This window comes from Garra rufa, chromosome 21 (assembly GCF_049309525.1).
Source record: "Garra rufa chromosome 21, GarRuf1.0, whole genome shotgun sequence".
Lineage (NCBI taxonomy): Eukaryota > Metazoa > Chordata > Actinopteri > Cypriniformes > Cyprinidae > Garra > Garra rufa.
The window spans coordinates 38,745,913-38,766,357 of NC_133381.1; the positions used below are offsets into that span (position 1 = coordinate 38,745,913).

The 20,445-nt window shown below is 35.9% G+C and overlaps 1 protein-coding gene across 4 annotated transcripts in view; it reads right to left on the bottom strand.

Moving 5' to 3' along the window:
- The window catches only part of nhsl1a (NHS-like 1a), a 54,357-nt gene that overhangs the window by 6,458 nt on the left and 27,454 nt on the right, over window positions 1–20,445 (bottom strand). For 3 of the 4 annotated variants that reach the window (XM_073826795.1, XM_073826794.1, XM_073826797.1), the window contains exons 2-7: window positions 17,198–17,350; window positions 6,741–6,868; window positions 6,212–6,286; window positions 5,425–5,611; window positions 4,036–4,167; window positions 61–3,129 (exon numbers count right to left, since the gene is read on the bottom strand). In XM_073826795.1, coding sequence (XP_073682896.1) covers window positions 61–3,129; window positions 4,036–4,167; window positions 5,425–5,611; window positions 6,212–6,286; window positions 6,741–6,868; window positions 17,198–17,350 — 3,744 coding nt within the window. The remainder of the gene's footprint in view (window positions 1–60; window positions 3,130–4,035; window positions 4,168–5,424; window positions 5,612–6,211; window positions 6,287–6,740; window positions 6,869–17,197; window positions 17,351–20,445) is intronic. The other variant, XM_073826796.1, reaches the window with a different exon arrangement.

A 20,445-nucleotide genomic window follows, 5' to 3' on the forward strand; every position in this document is an offset into this window, starting at 1 on the left:
GGAAGGTTATTGACAGAATTGTATTAAACTCTTTTAGGAAAGTAATAAAAAAGCCCTTACCATTTTCCTCATGCTCATCCTCTTTAAAGCTGATGGATCCTGAGCTGCTGCTTGAACCATCATCTGATGTACTTTTATCATCACAGAGCCCAAAGTCTTGATCACTCAGGCCGAGGTCATGCTCATGAAGGATGAGATCAGAGAGTTGCAGATCTTGCAGACTGCTTGATGACAGCTCACTGCTGAGAGACAATCTGCTTTTGACCACAGGGGTTGAAGTGTCGGAGTCACTTTCTTCCGTAATCTCAAGGTCTAAAGGAATTGCTTGCAAATCAACTGTGTTTCTCAAGGATGTGCCATTTAGTTGCCCTGACTCGAGTGTCTCTGCTTCATGATCCTGTTGAAGCTTGAGTCCATTACAGACTATAGGTGGCATAATAAGGGAAAGATTGGGCTTCTTAGGTGATATAGGAGCCTTCTGTTTCAGCTGAGAACTTTCTGAGGAGTTTATGCATTGCAGAAGCTCATGGGGAGATAAAACAGGAGATGTCTTAGAAAGGTCCACTGAAACATTCTGAGCAGCATTGCTGAGCAGGCCAGGAGGTAGAGAACCAGTTGATGCCTCAGGGAAACTTTGTATAATATTGTAATCTAAATATTCATGTTCAAATGTATCCACGCCATTTTCAGACTGACTATCACAAATGGCAGTCACCGTTTGCTCCGAAGTCTTACTTTCCATGAACTTTCCTGAGTTTGTTTCATGTGCTTGGTCTTCGAAATCATCGAAACTGACTGCTGTAAAAATATCTTCTATTTCCTTGAGCTTGACGGGTCGTAGCTGCACCATTTGAAGAGCTTGGGCAGTGATAACTGGTCTCTGAGTCTTCTCTTGCTCTCCAGTGTGGTTGAAATGTAGTGCTTTTTCAATTTCCACAGCCTTCTTAGGTGTAAGACAACTCTCTGTGTTAAAAATGGCTGCTGTTGGAAGGCTCATCTCAGGTAATGGTGGAGGAGGTGGAGGAGGAGGAGATAGAATGTACAGTGAAGGTTTGGGAGGAGGAAACGAAGGTGGAGGACTATTTGTATCTTCATCGCTTGACAGAGATTCAAAAACCTTTGGTGGGGGAGGGGGGAAATCAATAGAGTCACTCTTTTCAGATGAAAGTGAAGAACGTCTCTCTTCCAAGTCAGGTAGAAGAGGAAGAGGTGGGGTTGAGTCTACCATAGCTGCTGTTGGAGAGCAAGAAGCGGGGATGGATGATCCGCATGACGTAATGGTCACGTCAGGTAGAGGTGGAGGTAGCGGTATGTTTCTGATGGAATCTGAGGTGTTGGAGGACAAGGATGTAGAGGAGGACGACACAGAAGACCGCAGGGAGGACTTTCTTTCAGGCACTTTTGGTTTCGGCCTCCCTGCAGGAGATTTTGCTCTTATTAGAGACGTAACCGGGGTGCCTGCAGTCGGAGTGTTGGACTGACTTGAATAACCGCTCGATGGCGACGTCAAACGATGAACCTTGTCAGGTGACGATGCCAGTTTTGACTGAATCCCACTACTGTTGCAGTGTCCGATGTTGTAGGATGCATTGCCAATGTTTTCTTGATTCTCCTCAGTACTTGCAGATCTTGTGAGACTCTGGTCAGACCGTGGACCTTGGTAATCCATGTAGAAGTCCCATGACTCTGCATAGTCTGAGCGCTGACTGCTGCTATCGCTGTGTGTGGGTGTGACCGGACAAACAGCAGCTGGTGCAGACATCCCACTGCTTGCAGCACTTATGGTGCTCTGGCTTCTGGGTCGGAGTACCCAAGGGTCTTCAAACCCACTGCAGGGTGTCTGTTCTGAGCACGTTTTTAGGTTAAGCTCTAAGGACTGCTGGAGGCTGGAGATCAACTGCTCACTAAGGACCGAACCATTATGGTGAGACTTCCTGTGAGGTTTACGCCTTAAGGAATCGGTCCTCGCCGGAGGGAGCGGGGGCTTCTTGGCTTTCCGCAGGGAAATGCTGCGAGTCAGGGAGCGGTTGCTATGCAGACTTGCACGATCCCCTTGACTGTGGTGGTCCTTGCACTCGTACAAACCGTGCTTTGCATCTCCCGCTTTATTGATGGAGCCGTGGCTATGCGACTTCAAACCAGAGTCCAGCCGCATGGAGGTGTAGTAACCTTCATTGTCAATAGAGAACAATGAGCTTGTGTCTGTCTTGCTGGGAGAGTGTTCCTCACTGTTGTATATGTGGCTGACAGGTGAGGAGCAATCAGAGGTGACATTGTCCTTTGGAGAAACTTCATACATCCACTGGTCAGTGGTTAGTGTGCTGCAGCTTTGATTGCTGCTCTCTGAGAAGTTGGAATCCCTGCGGACACAGTTACGACTGCCGCAATTTCTTCCGTCAAGTGTGCTGCACTGGGACTCTGTCTCTGTATGGATCCCTGTACAAAGGGAGGTTGTGGATTCGTAGCAGGAGGACAACGTGGAATCAGCAGTACTAAGCAACTGGGCTGAGGAATGAGGTGACTGCATCTGATTATCCTCAGTCCTTTTGTGTCCGTAAAAAATTGAGTTCTGTAGAGCACCAGTGAGGCTAAACAAGCCTGGGGTATTATTTTGATCAGAACCTTGGTAATTTGGATTTTCGGCAAGTTTGGGGCTGTTCAATGCATTGCTTCTGGAATCGGACAGCATATGCAGTGACGATGAAGAGCCATCCTGTAAGTCAAACTGGTAGGACAAGGAGCTTGTAGATCCAGAATTCATCCTGTAGGGGGAGCTGCTGTACTTTGGTTCACAGTGTTGATGTGAGATGTGAGAACCTTGTCGTGGCAAACTGTGAAAGCTCTGATCGCTGTCATTGAGCTGAGTGTAGCTAATTCCATTACAGTCACTCATTGTGGAAATGCTGCTTGAGGAGGAGACGCAGGCCATTTGGGCGGCAATTCCGTGGCCTCTTTGTGCTCTGATTCTGCGTACGGAGGGAGGAACAATCTTCATCTCTTCTGTTTGGCAACTGGAGTCACGGGTGTCTAAGTGTCTAAGTGTGGAGTTTACACTGCCCACTCGACTGAGGGTGGTGTACTGATCTGCCATAGACATTGAGTGAATTCTGTCATCTTGTTCATTATTTGCTGTAAGAAAATAAGGAATAGAAATTATTGATGTATGGTGTATGTTTGCACTTGATTGTCTTTCTTAACGATTTGATATATAGTACATATCAAAAAATGATTGTAGTAGTCTTGGACTACACTGACACCTAGTGGCATAAATACAGCATCATGCTAAAAAAGAAAACTTTTTTGAAGTACCAATGCAATTGACCCTTCGCAAAAACCCACCCTCCTTAGTTACTGTTGCTATGTCTGAAAAACAATGGTGCTCTCACACTACACATTCTCATGCATTAAAAAATACATAGCAGAGCAAAGAGGAAACTAACAATGCGCCGACAGACAAGACAGAGCAGGTTACTTCTAGTATGAAACATGGTCTCACTCTCAGCTTTAAAACGTTGTCATTTTGTAAAAAAATTCAAACAATAAATACTATTTTCTGGCTCTTTAGTGTGCTGTGCCAGATCACTGTATTGCCTTATTAGATCATTCGACACATGAACCAATCATATTTTCTTATTTACACAAAAGTCCACCGATGTTAAATCTACTTTTCTGTCAGACAAAATGGCAAATTCTGCATTATGATTGGTCTGGTTGCCTGTAAGTCAAGCTATTTGCAATGTCCAATTGCACAAATGCTACACAAGTAGTGAGATTAATTTTTCCACCAATGAAAATGTCCATCAATGGTTCATACCAGCCCCTAGGAGGTAACACTTAATGGGCCTCCTTCATGAAACTTGGTGCACTGTCCACAAGGTTATTGGTGCCAACAGAGACTTTTTATTTAAGTACTATTAAATACTTTATGTATATAGCTTCTAATTACTAAATGCCCCAAAAAAACACTGAGTGCACCTTTAAATTGTTTGAGAGGGGTGCAATGTATAGGACTGCAACAACGAATAGGAATCATACCTAGTTCAGTCTGGATGTTGTCAGGAACTCCTGTTATTGTCTTTCTTCTTTGCACCCTCTTGGGTCTTCGTATTATGGTATCGGTGTTTGCTGCGGAGCGACGGAAGCTGGCCTGACGGTCAAAGTTCTCACCTAAAGATGTAAAAACATAGAAAACTAGTGTTTATTATTGGCAAACCTCATGCTGAGACAGAACACAACACTATTGCAGTTGCACGTAATATCACCGAACAAAATCTATGATATACAGTTGAGTCAAAAGTTTACATACACCTTGCAGAATCTGCAAATTATTAATTATTTTACCAAAATAAGAAGGATTATACAAAATTCATGTTATTTTTTTATTTAGTACTGACCTGAATAAGATATTTTCCACATAAAAGACATTTACATATAGTCCACTAAAGAAAATAATTGTTGAATTTATAAAAGGACCCTGTTCAAAACTTTACATACACTTGATTCTTAAAACTGTGTTGTTACCTTAAACTGCCTGCTGTTTTTGAGAAAAGTCCTTTAGGTCCCACAAATTATTTGGTTTTTCAGCATTTTTGTGTTTTTGAATCCTTTCAAACAATGATTGTAGGATTTTGAGATCCATCTTTTTCACACTCAGGACAACTGAGGGACTCATTTGCCACTATTACAGAAGGTTTAAACACTCACTGATGCTCCAGAAGGAAAAATGATGCATGTCGGATTGATGATGTGTACATTTTTTTATGTTGCCTAAATATCATATTTTTCTCCATTTAGTACTGCCCTACGGAAGCTACAGAACATACCTAGATGTTCCCCAGAAAACTAAATAAGTTAAATTTACCCTGTATTTAAATTAAAAAAAGCTCTTAATGCATATTTTTTTTCCCTTTTGAAGCATCAGTGAGTGTTTGAACCTTGTGTAATAGTTGCATATGAGTCCCTCAGTTGTCCTCAGTGTGAAAAGATGGATCTCAAAATCATACAGTCATTGTTGAAAAGGGTTCAAAAACACAAAAATGCTGAAAAACCCAAGAATTTGTGGGATTTTTCTGAAGAACAGCAGGTAGTTTAACTGTTCAGGACAAACAAGAGAATCATAACTACTACTAAAAAAGTGCATGTAAGCTTTTGAACAGGGTCATTTTTATAATTCCAACTATTATTTTCTCTTGTGGACTATATGTAAACGTGTAAAATGTGAAATATCTCATTCAGTTAAGTATTCATTTTATATGATCCCTCTTATTTTGGTCAAATAAATAACATTTTGTTAGTGCATCCCTAATTGTTGCTAAATTATTAGTAACCCACTGTCCAAAATAACTGTATACTGAAAACATATTTGTTAACTAAAAACTTCAAGCTCATTACAAGTGATATTTCATGACTTAACAAAGGAAGTACCTGTAATGTTGATGGGAATGACATCAGTGGCCACCGACTGAGCCTGTATTCTCATCTTCTCCTCAGGAGTGGGCAAAGGTAGACAGCTGCTCCAGCTTCTCTGGATTTCCATTTCATGTTCCAGCAGAGGGGTCTGAGGTGGCATCGAGTACACAAGTTTCTCCTCTTCATTAGGTGACTCTGAAGCCTGAACACAACACAAACAGACTGATTTAACCAGGTCAGGCTTCGGTGAATGATAGCCTAGCCAATGCCCGGTGATAGGTATCGTCTGATATTTGGTCATTTCTACTGTTAAGTGCTTTCCAAAAAGAGCAAAGTAAAAAAAAAGACTCTTGGAGCGCATTTCCCTCCAGTAACGTCGGGTGACTGAAATATTTCTCTGAGCAATAAGCCCAGGGGAGCCCTGAATGGAGGAGAGCTACTCTCTAAATTATTCATGCTAATTTGAGATCAGTGTTACAGTCAGTGTATTCAACCATAATGTGTCTCGACATTCTTGTATGAATTTATTTATTCATCTATTTTTTGGCAAAAAGACTTTTGTTCTGCTTCGCATAACTAGAATGCTTGAGGGAAATACACAATCTAATTATGTGCTAATTACGTCTAATTTGTATAATCTACCATACTCACAAAGTTTTTGAAGGGAAAGCACGCTCACGGTGGGTGACTAGCGCTAGTAGGTTGTGTATAAAGATGCTATAAGGACTTGTTAGGATCTGAAGCCACCTTTTACGCAGCATACTGACTACCAATGGCTAACTAACTTCAGCGAGAGCGGTACCTTTGTTTTCCAAGATCTCAAATGACAGCAGAGAGAGAGGCAAGACTGTGATAGACAGTCAAGGACTTTAAACCGCTTGGTGAGAGGAAAGAAAGGTTGAAAATAAAAACAAAACAAGTGAAATGAGACTTTATCTTTAGGATTACAGAATGTGGCAGAAATATTTTCTAGTTTTACTCTTTAGCCACTAGGGGGCAGTGCAAAACAAGTAACTAAAACATGTGTTCATTTTAAGTATTTAGGAGAAAACCAAGCCTTTGTCTGTTTCATCATACAACATAAAGAAATCAACTCTTTGAAATGAACACAATTTTGTTTTTATGTCCATCCACTTAGTTTCAGATTTCTAATTGGAAGCTTGAATGTTAAAAATTAGGATTAAAATTAAAAGCCATTTCCACTAACAGGATTTTGGGGATAATATGATGAAGTTGACTGACATATTGCATAGCCAAACACAATTAAAGTTGTTGTTTTTTTTTCTAGCAACAGCTGACTGTGTTAAATGTGTTTTTAAGGTTAGGTTTACCTTCTTTTTCTTCTCTGTCTTCTCCTCATCCAGGTGCACATTTTCACAAAGGCTGGTTGCAGAGAAGGCAGGGCTTTGGGAGTAGCACTGGGAACTGCGGAATCCATCTTTCCTGAGCTTGTCGCATTCTAGAGAGAATTTAAACATTGGTTCATGCTACTTTGTTGTGCACAGGCAGTTCAAAGAAATATTTTATTATTTAAAGCTATAAAATCAAACATTAGTTTATTCAGACAAAAATCGCCCAGTGGAGAACTAACCAAAGCAATAAAAAGCAAAAGCAAAAATATTTCTAAGAAAAAACAGCTGCAGTACACATGTTATACTCATCAACAGAATTTAAATAAATGAAACAACTGTTTTTGAGAACAAATGAGAATGATTAAAGTATTTTTAGCTAGCACAGAATGCATTCTGATAAGCACAGTGGAAAGAAGAGATTTCACATAATGGCTGATGACTCTTATATCACACTCAGCAAATTACTGAACAACTGCAGAGCCACTGTGTCCTTTTGCCCTCAGTGCAGAGAGGGCAATTACAAAATGATAGACAGTGGGCTTATGCTCTAACAAAAGAATGATAGATAGAATACATGTTAATTATTGCACCAAAATTAGAGGGATTATACAAAATGCATGTTATTTTTTATTTAGTACTGACTTGAATAAGACGTTTACATATAGTCCTCAAAAGAAAATATTAGCTGAATTTTTAAAAATTACCCCATTCAAAAGTTTACATAGCTACACTTGATTCTTAATACTTTGTTACCGGAATGATCCACAGCGTTTTTTTTTTAGTGATAGTTGTTCATGAGTCCCTTATTTGTCCTGAACAGTTCAGTTCAGAAAAATCCTTCAGGTCCCACAAATTCTTTGATTTTTCAGCATTTTTGTCTATTTGAACCCTTTCCAACAATGACTGATTTTGAGATCCATCTTTTCACACTGAGGACAACTGAGGGACTCATATGCAACTATTACAGAAGGTTCAAACGCTCACTGATGGATCTAAAGGAAAAACCATGTATTAAGAGCCAGGGGGTGAAAACTTTCAAAATTTGAAGATCAGGGTAAATTTAACTTATTTGTCTTCTGGAAAACATGTAAGTATCTTCTGTAGCTTTTGAAGGGCAACACTAAATAAAAAAAATGTGATATTTAGGTAAAATAAGAAAAATTCACACATCTTTATTCTTTTCAAAAGTTTTCACCCCTTGACTCTTAATGCATTGTTTGTCCTTCTGGATCATCAGTGAGTGTTTGAACCTTCTGTAATAGTTGCATATGAGTCCCTCAGTTGTTCTCTGTGTGAAAAGATGGATCTTAAAATCATACAGTCATTGTTGAAAAAGGGTTCAGATACACAAAAATGCTGAAAAACCAAAGAATTTGTGGAACCTGAAGGATTTTTCTGAAGAACAGCGGGCAGTTTAACTGTTCAGGACAAACAAGGGACTCATAAACTATCACTTAAAAATAAAACAGCTGTGGATCATTCAGATAACAACACACTATTAAAGGTGCAGTGTGTAGATTTTTGCGGCATCTAGCGGTGAGGTTGTGAATTGCAACAGTCAACCACTCACCCCTCCCTTTACAGAACTACGGTAGCCCACAGAGGATTAAGATGTCGCGTTTTAGACAGCAACGAACAATTAGATTTCTTTTAAAACGTAAATTAAGGAATTATATTTGTTTAACTATTCAATAAAACGATGTTATGGTGAATATTACTGTTACTTGTTCATCATTGTGTCAGTGTTTTTTCGCAAGAACAACAGTGATGTAACGCGATCTGTAGAGCAGTTTGTCCGTTTAGTAGGGGTGTGCGATACTGCAAATTTTGGTATCGATCCGATACCAAGTAAATGCAGGGCCAATATCGCTGATATTGATACCGATACCGATACTTTTTCCTTTCAAATACATAAACTTAAATGACCAATTACACGTTGTGTTTCAATAATAACTAATGTTTATATGACTAAAATATTATATTGTATTTATTTGACCCTCTAGCACCCTCTATTCTAATTATATTCTTTATAAAACAAATCTTTTAGACTCTATTCATTTACTTACTGCTTGTTTTCTTAACAAAAAAAAAACAAAACTCTAATTTAAAAAAAAACCTTGCTATGTGTACTGCGTTAGACTGAATGAGACTTGTCATAACATTTGCATGTTACTGCAGTTTTTCTGATTCTGATTGCTTCCAGGTCCTCTTTCGTAAGTCGATTTTAGAAAAAAGCGTCTGCTAAATGTCTAAACATAAATGCAATATTATTCACCCTAAAACACTATGGATATCCTTTGCCTTTCTAAAAGGAGTTTCCAAGCAGAGGACTCTAGAATATGAAAGCAATGCATATAGTTTTATGTTAAGCATTTACCTACCATAGAGTTATAAACAAAAACTTAATGTGGCTTAATGCATTAAAAAATATATATTAAAAGGTCAAACCCAGTATACTGATGATGCTAATGATGTGCAGGCAAGCAGCCCAGCATATGAACACAAAGTGCATGCATGTTAAGTGTTTTCCTCAGATAGAAAACCATTTATACAGAAAACATTTAACGTGGCTTAATGGTCAAAGACAGTGATACTGTATAAAAAGGCCAAATCCGAGAAATGCAGTGGGTCTGGCTTCCAGTCTCATCTGCTTCCAGCAAATTTAGCAGTACAAAACAGCTCGTTTTGCTGATTGATATTGGAAACAGGTGTTTCTTACCATATCATTTTAATGTATTGCCATCACGTGTCTCCAAGCGTAAGCAGATACTTTTGGTTAAAGCGAGATATGGAACAGTATAAATTTGCATCTGTGGCAACACCACCAACTTATCCACATTATTTTTCAATGCAGAAGTAAACTTTTTTTTTTACCGTTTAGGGCTACTGTAGAAACATAACGGCGACTTCCATGTGAGGAGACCCGCGGTGTATGTAGATATAAACTGATAATTCTAAGTTAATAAAAACATAACGGTTCATTAAGTAAGGTCTTTATACATCCCTGAAAACATAGTTATGTATATTATATTGCAACTCTGTCTAGAGATCATCTTAAATATTACACAGTGCACCTTTAAGAATCAAACGTATGTAAACTTTTGAAATGGGTTATTTTTTATAAACTCTACGTTTCTTTTATGTGAAATATCTTATTCAGGTCAGTGCTAAATAAAAAATAACATGCATTTTATATGATACCTCTTATTTTGGTAAAATAATTAACATTTTGCAGACTGTAGATAGATTACTGTCACTAAGAGCTCCAGCCAAATAAAAGCCTAGTGTCTGTTTTTACTGTAGGACTAAGAATTTAACCTGAATATGTCAGAACTGACTGTTGGGTTATGGATGGCCTGCAGTGTGGGGGTCTCCACCTCCACCTAATGCCACTGACATATCCATTTATTTCAGCTGATCACCTCCTCTGGCACTTTCATAATGAGTGCCTGCTGAGAAACACTATTAGCTATTCTCTCTCTCCCTTTCTCGCTCTCTTCTGTCTTTTTGCAGAGCTCAATGTAATCACCTAATCTTCCTGCAGTAGCTCATGATAAGACGCGGCACCTTATTCAGCAGAGCTTGCAGTTTGCACAAAATGCACAATGTCTTAGCTGGTTACTGTTTTGTATTCTATAAATATAAGCAAAGCTTCGGTCCTACATTTGCTTTGTGTATTTTCACTTAAGAAGGCCTAGTGAGCAAAACGGATTACTTCAGGGTATAAACAGATTTATTTTTTCATGGCCAAAAAATCCCATTTCAGTTAGATCATGCTGTAAATAAATATGAATTCAATGTAGAACTCTCTGTTAAGCATTAAAATGAAAATAGTAGATATTTATAATGCATAGAGGACTGTAATAATCTTATATGCGTACTGTATATGACTGACCAGGTGATTAGACAGTTCAGTAACACAAACCTGCAATGTCAGCAAGCTTGCAAACGACATATAATGCAAGTGGAAACAGCTCGGCCTGCATTCTTAATGTATATTAATATACTCTGTCTTGCATATATGCTGGACAGAGGCAAGAGGCTCATTTAGATGAATTAAAGCACAGCAAATCATTACTAAACCCAGAAATAAGCTTTATGTTTCTCATGCTGCACATCAAAAGCACTCTATTACAGAAGTGTGGTATGTTATGAAGGTTTATAATATTACTTTCACAAAGTGCTAATCAGTAAAAACTCTACTGGAGTCAATAATTATAATTAGCTGTGCATTTTGAGCTGTGATTAGTGAGTAGAGGCTAATACAGGTTAATATGTTAGTAGCTCAAAGAGTGAAGGATAGTCAAAGAGTAAGAGAGAGAGAAAGCATGTGTGAGGGATTTAACCTTTAAGAGGACTTAACTTTAAACCTTTCACTTTACCTCTCACTTCTCATCTTACTGGGAGCAGCTTATTGCCCATAACAACTTCATGTTTCTAAAAGCAGCTTCGTCTACTATCTAAGAAGGGATAGTTAAAGGGATAGATTGTCTAAAAATGTAACCCTGGACCACAAAACTAGTATTAGGTAGAACAGGTATATTTGTAGCAGTAGCCAAAAATACATTGTATGGGTTAAAATTGTCGATTTTATTTTTAATGCTAAAAATAATTGGGATATTAAGTAAAAATCATGTTCCATGAATATATTTCATGGTATTTCAGATGAAAAAAGAAAAAAAATGTCCAGGCTCACAAATGAAAATTCTGCCATCATTTATTTACCTTTAAGTCATTACAAACTGATATGACTTTGTTTTGTTGTATGAACATCTAGCAAAACACAGTTACTATCAATAGATGATATGTGTTAAAGTTACCAATCAGTCGATTTTTCTTTTATGCCAAAACTCATTAGGATATTAAGTAAAGATTATGTTTCATGAAGATATTTTGTAGCTTTCCTGTCATAAATATGTCAAAACTTCATTTTTGATTAGTAATATGCATCACTAAGAACTTCATTTGGACAACTTTAAAGGCGATTTTCTCAATATTTAGATTTTTTTGCACCCTCAGATTCCAGATTTTCAAATAGTTGTATCTCAGCCAAATATTGTTCTATCCTAATAAACCATAATTCAATGGAAAGCTTATCTATGCAGCTTTCAGATACAAATCTAAAAAAGATAATAAAAAATTTGACCCTTATGACTGGTTTTGTGGTCCAGAGTCACAATTGTAAATTATGTCATCATTTATTCACCTTTAAGTCATTACAAACTGATATGACTTTGTTTTGTTGTATGAACATCTAGCAAAACACCTCACTTTGTGCTGATATTCATTGGAAGGAAGAATGTTACACAGGTTTGGATGGAATGAGGGTGAAGGTATCAATGGATGATAGTAACTGATTGTTTCAAAGTTACCAATCAGTTGATTTTTCTTTTATGGCAAGATTCATTAGGATATTGAGTAAAGATTATGTCCCATGTAGATATTTGGTAGATTTCCTACCATAAATATGCAAAACTTCATTTTTGATTAGTAATATGCATTGCTAAGAACTTCATTTAGATAACTTTAAAGGCGATTTTCTTAATATTTCGATTTTTTTGCACCCAGAGATTCCAGATTTTCAAATATTTGTATCTCGGCCAAATATTAACCAATGGAAAGCTTATCCATGCAGCTTTCAGATACAAATCTAAAAAGGATAATTAAAAAATTGACCCTTATGACTGGTTTTGTGGTCCATTGTCACAATTGTAAATTCTGTCATGATTTATTTACCTTTAAGTCGTTACAAACTGATATGACTTTGTTTTGTTGCATTTACATCTAGCAAAACAGCCCATTTTGTGTTGATATTCATTGGGAAGAAGAATGTTACACAGGTTTGGATGGAATGAGGGTGAAGGTATCAATGGATGATAGGAATTGATTGTTTCAAAGTTACCAATCAGTTGATTTTTCTTTTATGGCAAAATTCATTAGGATATTGAGTAAAGATTATGTCCCATGAAGATATTTGGTAGATTTCCTACCATAAATATGCAAAACTTCATTTTTGATTAGTAATATGCATTGCTAAGAACTTCATTTAGATAACTTTAAAGGCGATTTTCTTAATATTTCGATTTTTTTGCACCCAGAGATTCCAGATTTTCAAATATTTGTATCTCGGCCAAATATTGTCAATGGAAAGCTTATCCATGCAGCTTTCAGATACAAATCTAAAAAGGATAATTAAAAAATTGACCCTTATGACTGGTTTTGTGGTCCATTGTCACAATTGTAAATTCTGTCATGATTTATTTACCTTTAAGTCGTTACAAACTGATATGACTTTGTTTTGTTGCATTTACATCTAGCAAAACAGCCCATTTTGTGCTGATATTCATTGGAAAGGAGAATGTTACACAGGTTTGGATGGAATGAGGGTGAAGGTATCAATGGATGATAGTAATTGATGGTTCCAAAGTTACCAATCAGTTATCAAATCCTATATTGTCAATAAAAATTGATTGTTGTACATCTGCAGTGCCTGCAGTCTAATTTTAATTGCCACATTGTGATTCACAGAGTGAGAGGAAAACATTCAAAAGCTGTGATGTGGGTGGTTGATGAATGCAAATTAGATTAAAAACAAATATTTATAATTCACAATTATAACAAATAGACAGACAACAGCCATGACCCTGCCAAAGCTCACTGGGAAAAAGGGGAAAACAGACATTTGGTGTGCCACCTGCTGCCCCCGCTGGAGCCAAGACAGCTTACAAACATGCACCAGTATATTAGCATTCCAGAGCACCTCAGAGGACTAGTTATTTAGGCAACAGCAAGGTCAAACGAGAATTTAAGAAGAGTCATGCATGTAAAATGGAAGTGATGTTGTTCTCTGGTATCGGATAATACCCCCAAGTGCAGCAGAAGGTCAAATGACGAGGACGTATGCCATTAGGCTCTACAGAAACTGGTTCAGGGAGGTTTTTAAAAATCCCTGTGGGAGTTTATTGATGCAAGGTAACTTGAACCAAAAACAGTCAAAGACACCAAACCAAGATGGTTTAGAGGCAAAGAGAGTGTAAAGTCTAAAGGAAACATAGTTCACAATTCAATTTACTTCCATTATGTGAAATATTTTCAAGTGGAGCTAATGGACATAGATATTAAATGCTAGTGTTGGGTCGAGTCCACCTAAGTCGAGTCCGAGTCTTTAACCATTCGAGTCCGAGTCCAAAATGGGTCGAGTCGGACTCAAGTCAGAGTCCAAATGGGTCGAGTCCGAGTCCAACTAAACACTACTGTTTTTCAGTATCTTAACCTTGTTTTAACCTTTACAACTAGAATAAGGCAAAGACAATTTAAATGTAAAAAAGCAAACAGCTATTGCATATTGCCATTTGGATTTTTGATTGACACCATCTTATAATTAGTGTCCTGCTCAACAAACTTTAAAGTCATGTAACAGAAGTTATAACTTATGTATTGTGACATATTTCAGAGTGAAACAGCTTTTAGAATGTGAAAAATTATAGGGCAGGACAGGACTTGCCTTTTTTTGCTGTTATATAGTAAATGTATAAGTTCAACGGGGTGGGTAGGAAGCTTAGTGAATGAGACCTGAGGAGCAGAAAATTCACCTCTTATCTCTTTGGCTGTTTTGGGTTTTATATGACGAATGTCTAAGGCCTTAGACAGGGTAGATGACATTTTGATTTTTTTTTTTCTTGGATGAAAATGAGGCTGTAAGGGGACAGTTTTTAATTACCAGTCTATGGAGGCCATGGAATAAAAGAGTAAAAAAAGTAAAGTAAATTTGAGTTTATATTTCAAAATTCTGACTTTATTTTCACAATTCCGAGATTATATCTGACAATTTTGATGAGAAATGACATTCTCCCTTTTCCCCTCAGCTCAAAACCATGAGTTTAAATCCCACACTTCTGACATTTTTCCTCTCAGAAAACTCTGTTGAGTTAATTTGAGTAATAGTCCGAAATACAACATATAAACAACATATAAAAAAAATCTGAATTATGAGATAAAATAGGTAAATGCAATATGACGCAGTCTGCTGCAGCAGGTTTATGTTGCTGTCACTTTAAGACCGGATGCACAGATCATATATTGTGACACATCTGTATTTCTCCCAACTGTTTAAATTCACTCAAGACAAAACCGACTGCATTTGCATTAATACTCTCCAAGACGGTGCATTTTGACATTACTTTTCGTGTAAGTGTGTAGCAATACCATGCAAAAGAAAACTTAATTCAGCATTTACATGAATGTCACTTTTGTAATAATGCATCGAGTCAGTAAAATTTCCGTCAACTGTCCCTGGACTCGGCTGGACTCGGCAATTATTCCCGAGTCCGAAAAGCTTGAGTCCGAGTCAAGTCCGAGTCAAAATGCATCCGAGTCCGTGACAAGTCCAAGTCCGCTAGAAATTGAACTCGAGACCGGACTCAAGTCCGAGTACAAGACCGAGTACCCCAACTCTATTAAATGCTAATGGTTATGATGGTACTTAATGGAATTATTTGGTTATTGGCTGATATTTTAAACCATCATGTTAAACATCTCTCTAAAATCGTGGAGAGGACATGCATTTGTTTACAGTATATTAGAGACAATTTGTGCTTTGTTTTGTTCTTTGTGCTTAGTTCTTGCTCCAAGAACTTTTTGCAATTTTGCAGTGAGATTGCATTTGAAAGTAAAAAATGACCATCTCTTGCCAACCCTTTAGCCTGTACTTGGATGCATCAATATATCCCTACCAGTGTTGGGAAAACATTTTTAAAAGTAATGCATTACAATATTGTGTTACTCTCTAAAAAAGTAACTAATTGCGTAACTTAGTTACTTTTTATGGAAAGTAATGCATTACGTTACTTTGGCATTACTTTTTACATCTGGGCAGGGCTTGCTTGTTTGTTTTTAATATAAAAGTTCTATTTCTGGCAAATGTAAAAGCCCCTTCACACCAAAAGCCTCAGGTTGAAGGAAAGGTAAATTCATGTCTATACAGTGGAATAAAAAAAAGTAAAAAGCAATAAAAGAAGTAGAACAAATGTTAGTTTATCTTGAGAATTTTTGCTTATTACTCTGGTTGAATTGGATCATTGAAGGTCAGTAGCAAAGACACTGGTTAAATAAAATGGGATTAAATACATAAAGAATATAAGTAAAGATCATGTTCCATAAAGATATTTTGTAAATTTTCTACCATAAATATATAAAAACTTGATTTTTGATTAGTAATATGCATTGCTAACTTAATTTAGACAACTTTAAAGGCGATTTTCTCAATATTTAGATTTTTTTGCACCCTCAAATTCCAGTTTGTCAAATAGTTGTATCTCAGACAAACATTGTATTACTTTAACAAACAATATATCAATGGAAAGCGTATTTACTCAGCTTTCAGATGACGTAAGAATCTCAATTTCGACAAATTTACACTTATGGCTGGTTTTGTGGTCCAGGGTCACATATTTGTATTATTTAACATATTTCATTATTGCAGGTTTGCATCATATTCTGAGTTGCATTTCACAGTTTTTATTCATTTTAAGAAATACTGAATCAGTTTTTTTGTGAGTGAGATGAATTAATGCATATTCACATTTATTCTAGAACTAAAGTAACATCTTACTTGCAATTTTTCTCAACATTGCGACAGGAGAACCTTCAATCAATCAATGGGGAAATAAGTAACCTTTAAAAAATCACCTTTAAATTTGTCCAAATTAAGTTCTTAGCAATGCATATTACTAATCAAAAATTAAGTTTTGATATATTTACAGTAGAAAATGTACAAAATATCTTTATGGAACATGATATTTGCTTAATATCCTTTGATTTTTGGCATAAAAGAAAAATCGATAATTTTGACCCATACAATGTATTTTTGGCTATTGCTGCAAATATTCCCGTGCTATTTAAGACTGGTTTAGTGGTCCAGGGTCAGATATAAGCAAAGAAAATAGAAAAATATAGGGGGATATGGGAAAAATAGTTTCAGAAGTCATTTCAGAGGTAGATAACTATTACATTTTAACGAAAGATTATACTACTTTAGAAAAGCCTGCACTTTACAGACAACAGGTGCAGATTATTGCATGTAGTTATGAATAAAACAGTGTCAGTAGTCTATATTGACCTCTGAAGTCTGGAGTTAAAGCAGGGTTATAACATTTGCATCACAGGCCTTATCCTGTCAAAATGCTCTGCTTCATTACAGGGTAAAATATTTGTGCAAGTGAACTTTCTGCACAGTGGTATTGCTAACTTCATTATAATGGTCAATGGTCTGTAACAGAAATCACATATTCCTCTGCAGGGCATTTTGTATTTGCTGATTATATGTAAAGCAATTATGCTGAATCTTATCTTCTAATGAATCACTGCTTGTACTGTTGAGATTATAATTTGCATTTGAAAAAAAGGAAAGAAAAAGCATTGTAGTTTTTGTCTCTGACCTCTGAGGACTGTTTTTAGGTTGACTTTGGCCTGATGGTGAAGGTCCTCGACGCAGGCTGGTCTGGATCCTGGCAGGAAGACATTCTCCTGTTGGTGCCAGGGGGCTGTGTAGTGCACCGACCACTTGCTTTCCTCATCTAGACTGGACACCGCTATAAGAAACAAGGGCACATTAAAATTCAACACGTTTGAAGGAAGAAGGTCAGTGGTTGGTGTTGCAGCTGCTTCGGTAGACTGCTGAAAATGGCATTCATTGATGGTCCAGGTTGGCTTATGTTAGTGTTGGGTGAAGGGATAGTTCACCCAAAATGAAAATTGGATGTTTATCTGCTTACCCCCAGGGCATCCAAGATGTAGGTGACTTTGTTTCTTTAGTAGAACACAAACAAAGATTTTTAACTTAAACCGTTGCAGTCTGTCAGTCATATAATGGCAGTCAATGGGCACCAAATCTTTGAGAGTAAAAAAAACATACACAGACCAAACCAAATTAAACCCTGCGGCTCATGACGATATATATTGAGGTCTTAAGACACAAAACGATCAGTCTGTGCAAGAAACTAAACAGTATTTATATCATTATTTACCTCTGACAGCCGTCGTGAACACGCTTAGGATCAGTGTTGCTTGCAGTGGATCAGAGATAAATAATGATATAAATACTGTTCAGTTTCTTGCACAGACTGATCGTTTTGTGTCTTAAGACCTCAATATATCAACACAAGCCTCAGGGTTTAATTTGGTTTTGTCTGTGTATGTTTTTTTTACTCTCAAAGATTTGGGTCCCATTGACTGCCATTATATGACTGACAGACTGCAACGGTTTGAGTTGAAAATCTTCGTTTGTGTTCAACTGAAGAAACAAAGTCACCTACATCTTGGATGCCCTGGGGGTATGCAGATAAACATCCAATTTTAATTTCTGGGTGAACTATCCCTTTAATCGGTAGACTATGGGCTGCAAGGTCTTTTTTGTGAAGCTACAGACCTTTTTCAATGGAAAAAACATGAATAAATATGTCTTTTAGAACTCTTTCGGGGTACATATACAGGTACCTGGCTGACATTATTGATATTTTTTATCATCATTTCACACTCAAAATAATCTTCTCAAAAAGTCTTGTTTTCAGCCAAAATATCTAAAAATTCTTAAATCAAGAAGGATTTTCTAGACTAGTAAAAATGATTGTCTTGTTATCAGAAAAAACAAGTCAAAATTAAGTGCGTTTTTGCTTGAAAGAAGCAAAATAATCTGCCAATGGGGTAAGAAAAATAATATTGTTTTCTGTTTGAAATAAGATTTTTTTTTTTTTGCTTACCCCATTGGCAGATTATTTTGCTTGTTCTAAGCAAAACCTTAATTTTGACTTTTTTTTTTCTGATTTTTTTTTTTTTTTTTTTTTTAACTTATCTAGAAAATCCTTCTTGATTTAAGAATTAGATTTAGACATTTTGGCTGGAAACAAGACTAAAAAATCTAAGTAAGAAAAGCATTTTTTGCAGTGTACTACTTAAAATAGTACACAATTATAGTACTGGTCATAACAACAAAATAATGATTGGCTTATTGGTATTAGCCAGAATTTCAAGATTAGTTTAAATTCTAATCAACTCAATGCAGATGTCAGCATGAGGAGATATAATTCAGATGGAAAGAAAAACTCAGCCTGTGGCTGTGAGATTTGTGAGCTGCAGTCATGTGCAGTCTCTTAGCCTCCCTTTGAGAAAGCACATGAAAAACTGCACGAGGGGCCGGGCCGATCTAACACTTCTGCACCACTGCGTCTAAAGACACTGGAGACATGCTTGTCTCTGGCTGGTGCCTTGACAACCCAGATTAAACGATCAATTATGCCAAGGCCCTCCGGGTAAGATTAACCAGGTCAGTCTTATCAATGCATTTTTCCACAAAAAAGTATGTCAATGATTATAGATTGTTCACAATGATAGTTTCCTAAAATGCAAGGGGTCATGCGAGAGTACTAGGTCATGAGATCAAAACACTAGTGAAAAACGTCAGTGGCTCTGTCGGAAAATATCCTAAGGCTAATTCAAATGTGTAAACAAGCACAGTACAAGTGTAATCTACACTTAAATGCATCGATATTGAGTATATATATATATGAAATAATCTATCAGCGTCTCACACAAAACCAGTAATTCATATAAGAAGCGAAAAAATAATAATGATTATTATTAATATTGGTATGAATTATTTTGATTAAAATATTAATATTTATATATAATATATAATAATATATATGTAAAATCCATTAATCGCGATTAATTGCATCTTAAAATAAAAGTTTGTGTTTACATAATATATGTGTGTGTGCACTATGTATAATTATATTTATAGGCCTACATAAATACACAAACTTACATGTATATATTTAAGAAATATAAATTCCTATTTATATATTATTTAGAATTTACATAAGTAAACATTTATTTTACATATTATTTCTTAATATTTCTTAAATATATATACATGTATGTGTGTTTATTGATATAAATATGCACAGTACACACACATGTAAACACAAACTTTTATTTTGGTTGCGGTTAATCGCGATTAATCGATTTGACAGCATACACACACAGATAATATTTCAGTATAATTATACATTTCATTTAAAATATAACTTAAATTACAAATATAACTCATATAAATTAATTAATTTATATATATTTTTAACTTTAAAAAAATAATAATAATAATAGAATTGCAAATATAACTATATATTTATTTAATATATAATTTCTATTGCAAATATAACTTGTTATTTATTATAGAAATTAATGAAATTATATAATGAACTATAATGAATATATATTTATGTGTGTGTGTGTGTGTGTGTGTGTATATATATATATATATATATATTCATGCTCTTATTATATTTTTTCAATTAAGTAGAATTCTACACAGAAATATACATTTTTATTACAAATATAACTATAATTTATTAAAGAAATTAATACATTTATATAATGAATTATAATGTATATACACACACACACACACACACACACACACACACACACACACACACACACTAATTATAGTATTTTTTTTTTCATTTGAAACTTTTAAGTATAATTCTACATATAATTTAGCATTTTATTGAAAATATAACTTATTTATTACAGAAATTAATTAATTGTAATAAAAGAATACTTGCACTGCTGATTTCCAGTGCAAAAAACACCGATACTCTGAACACTGATAATATTTTAATTTTTA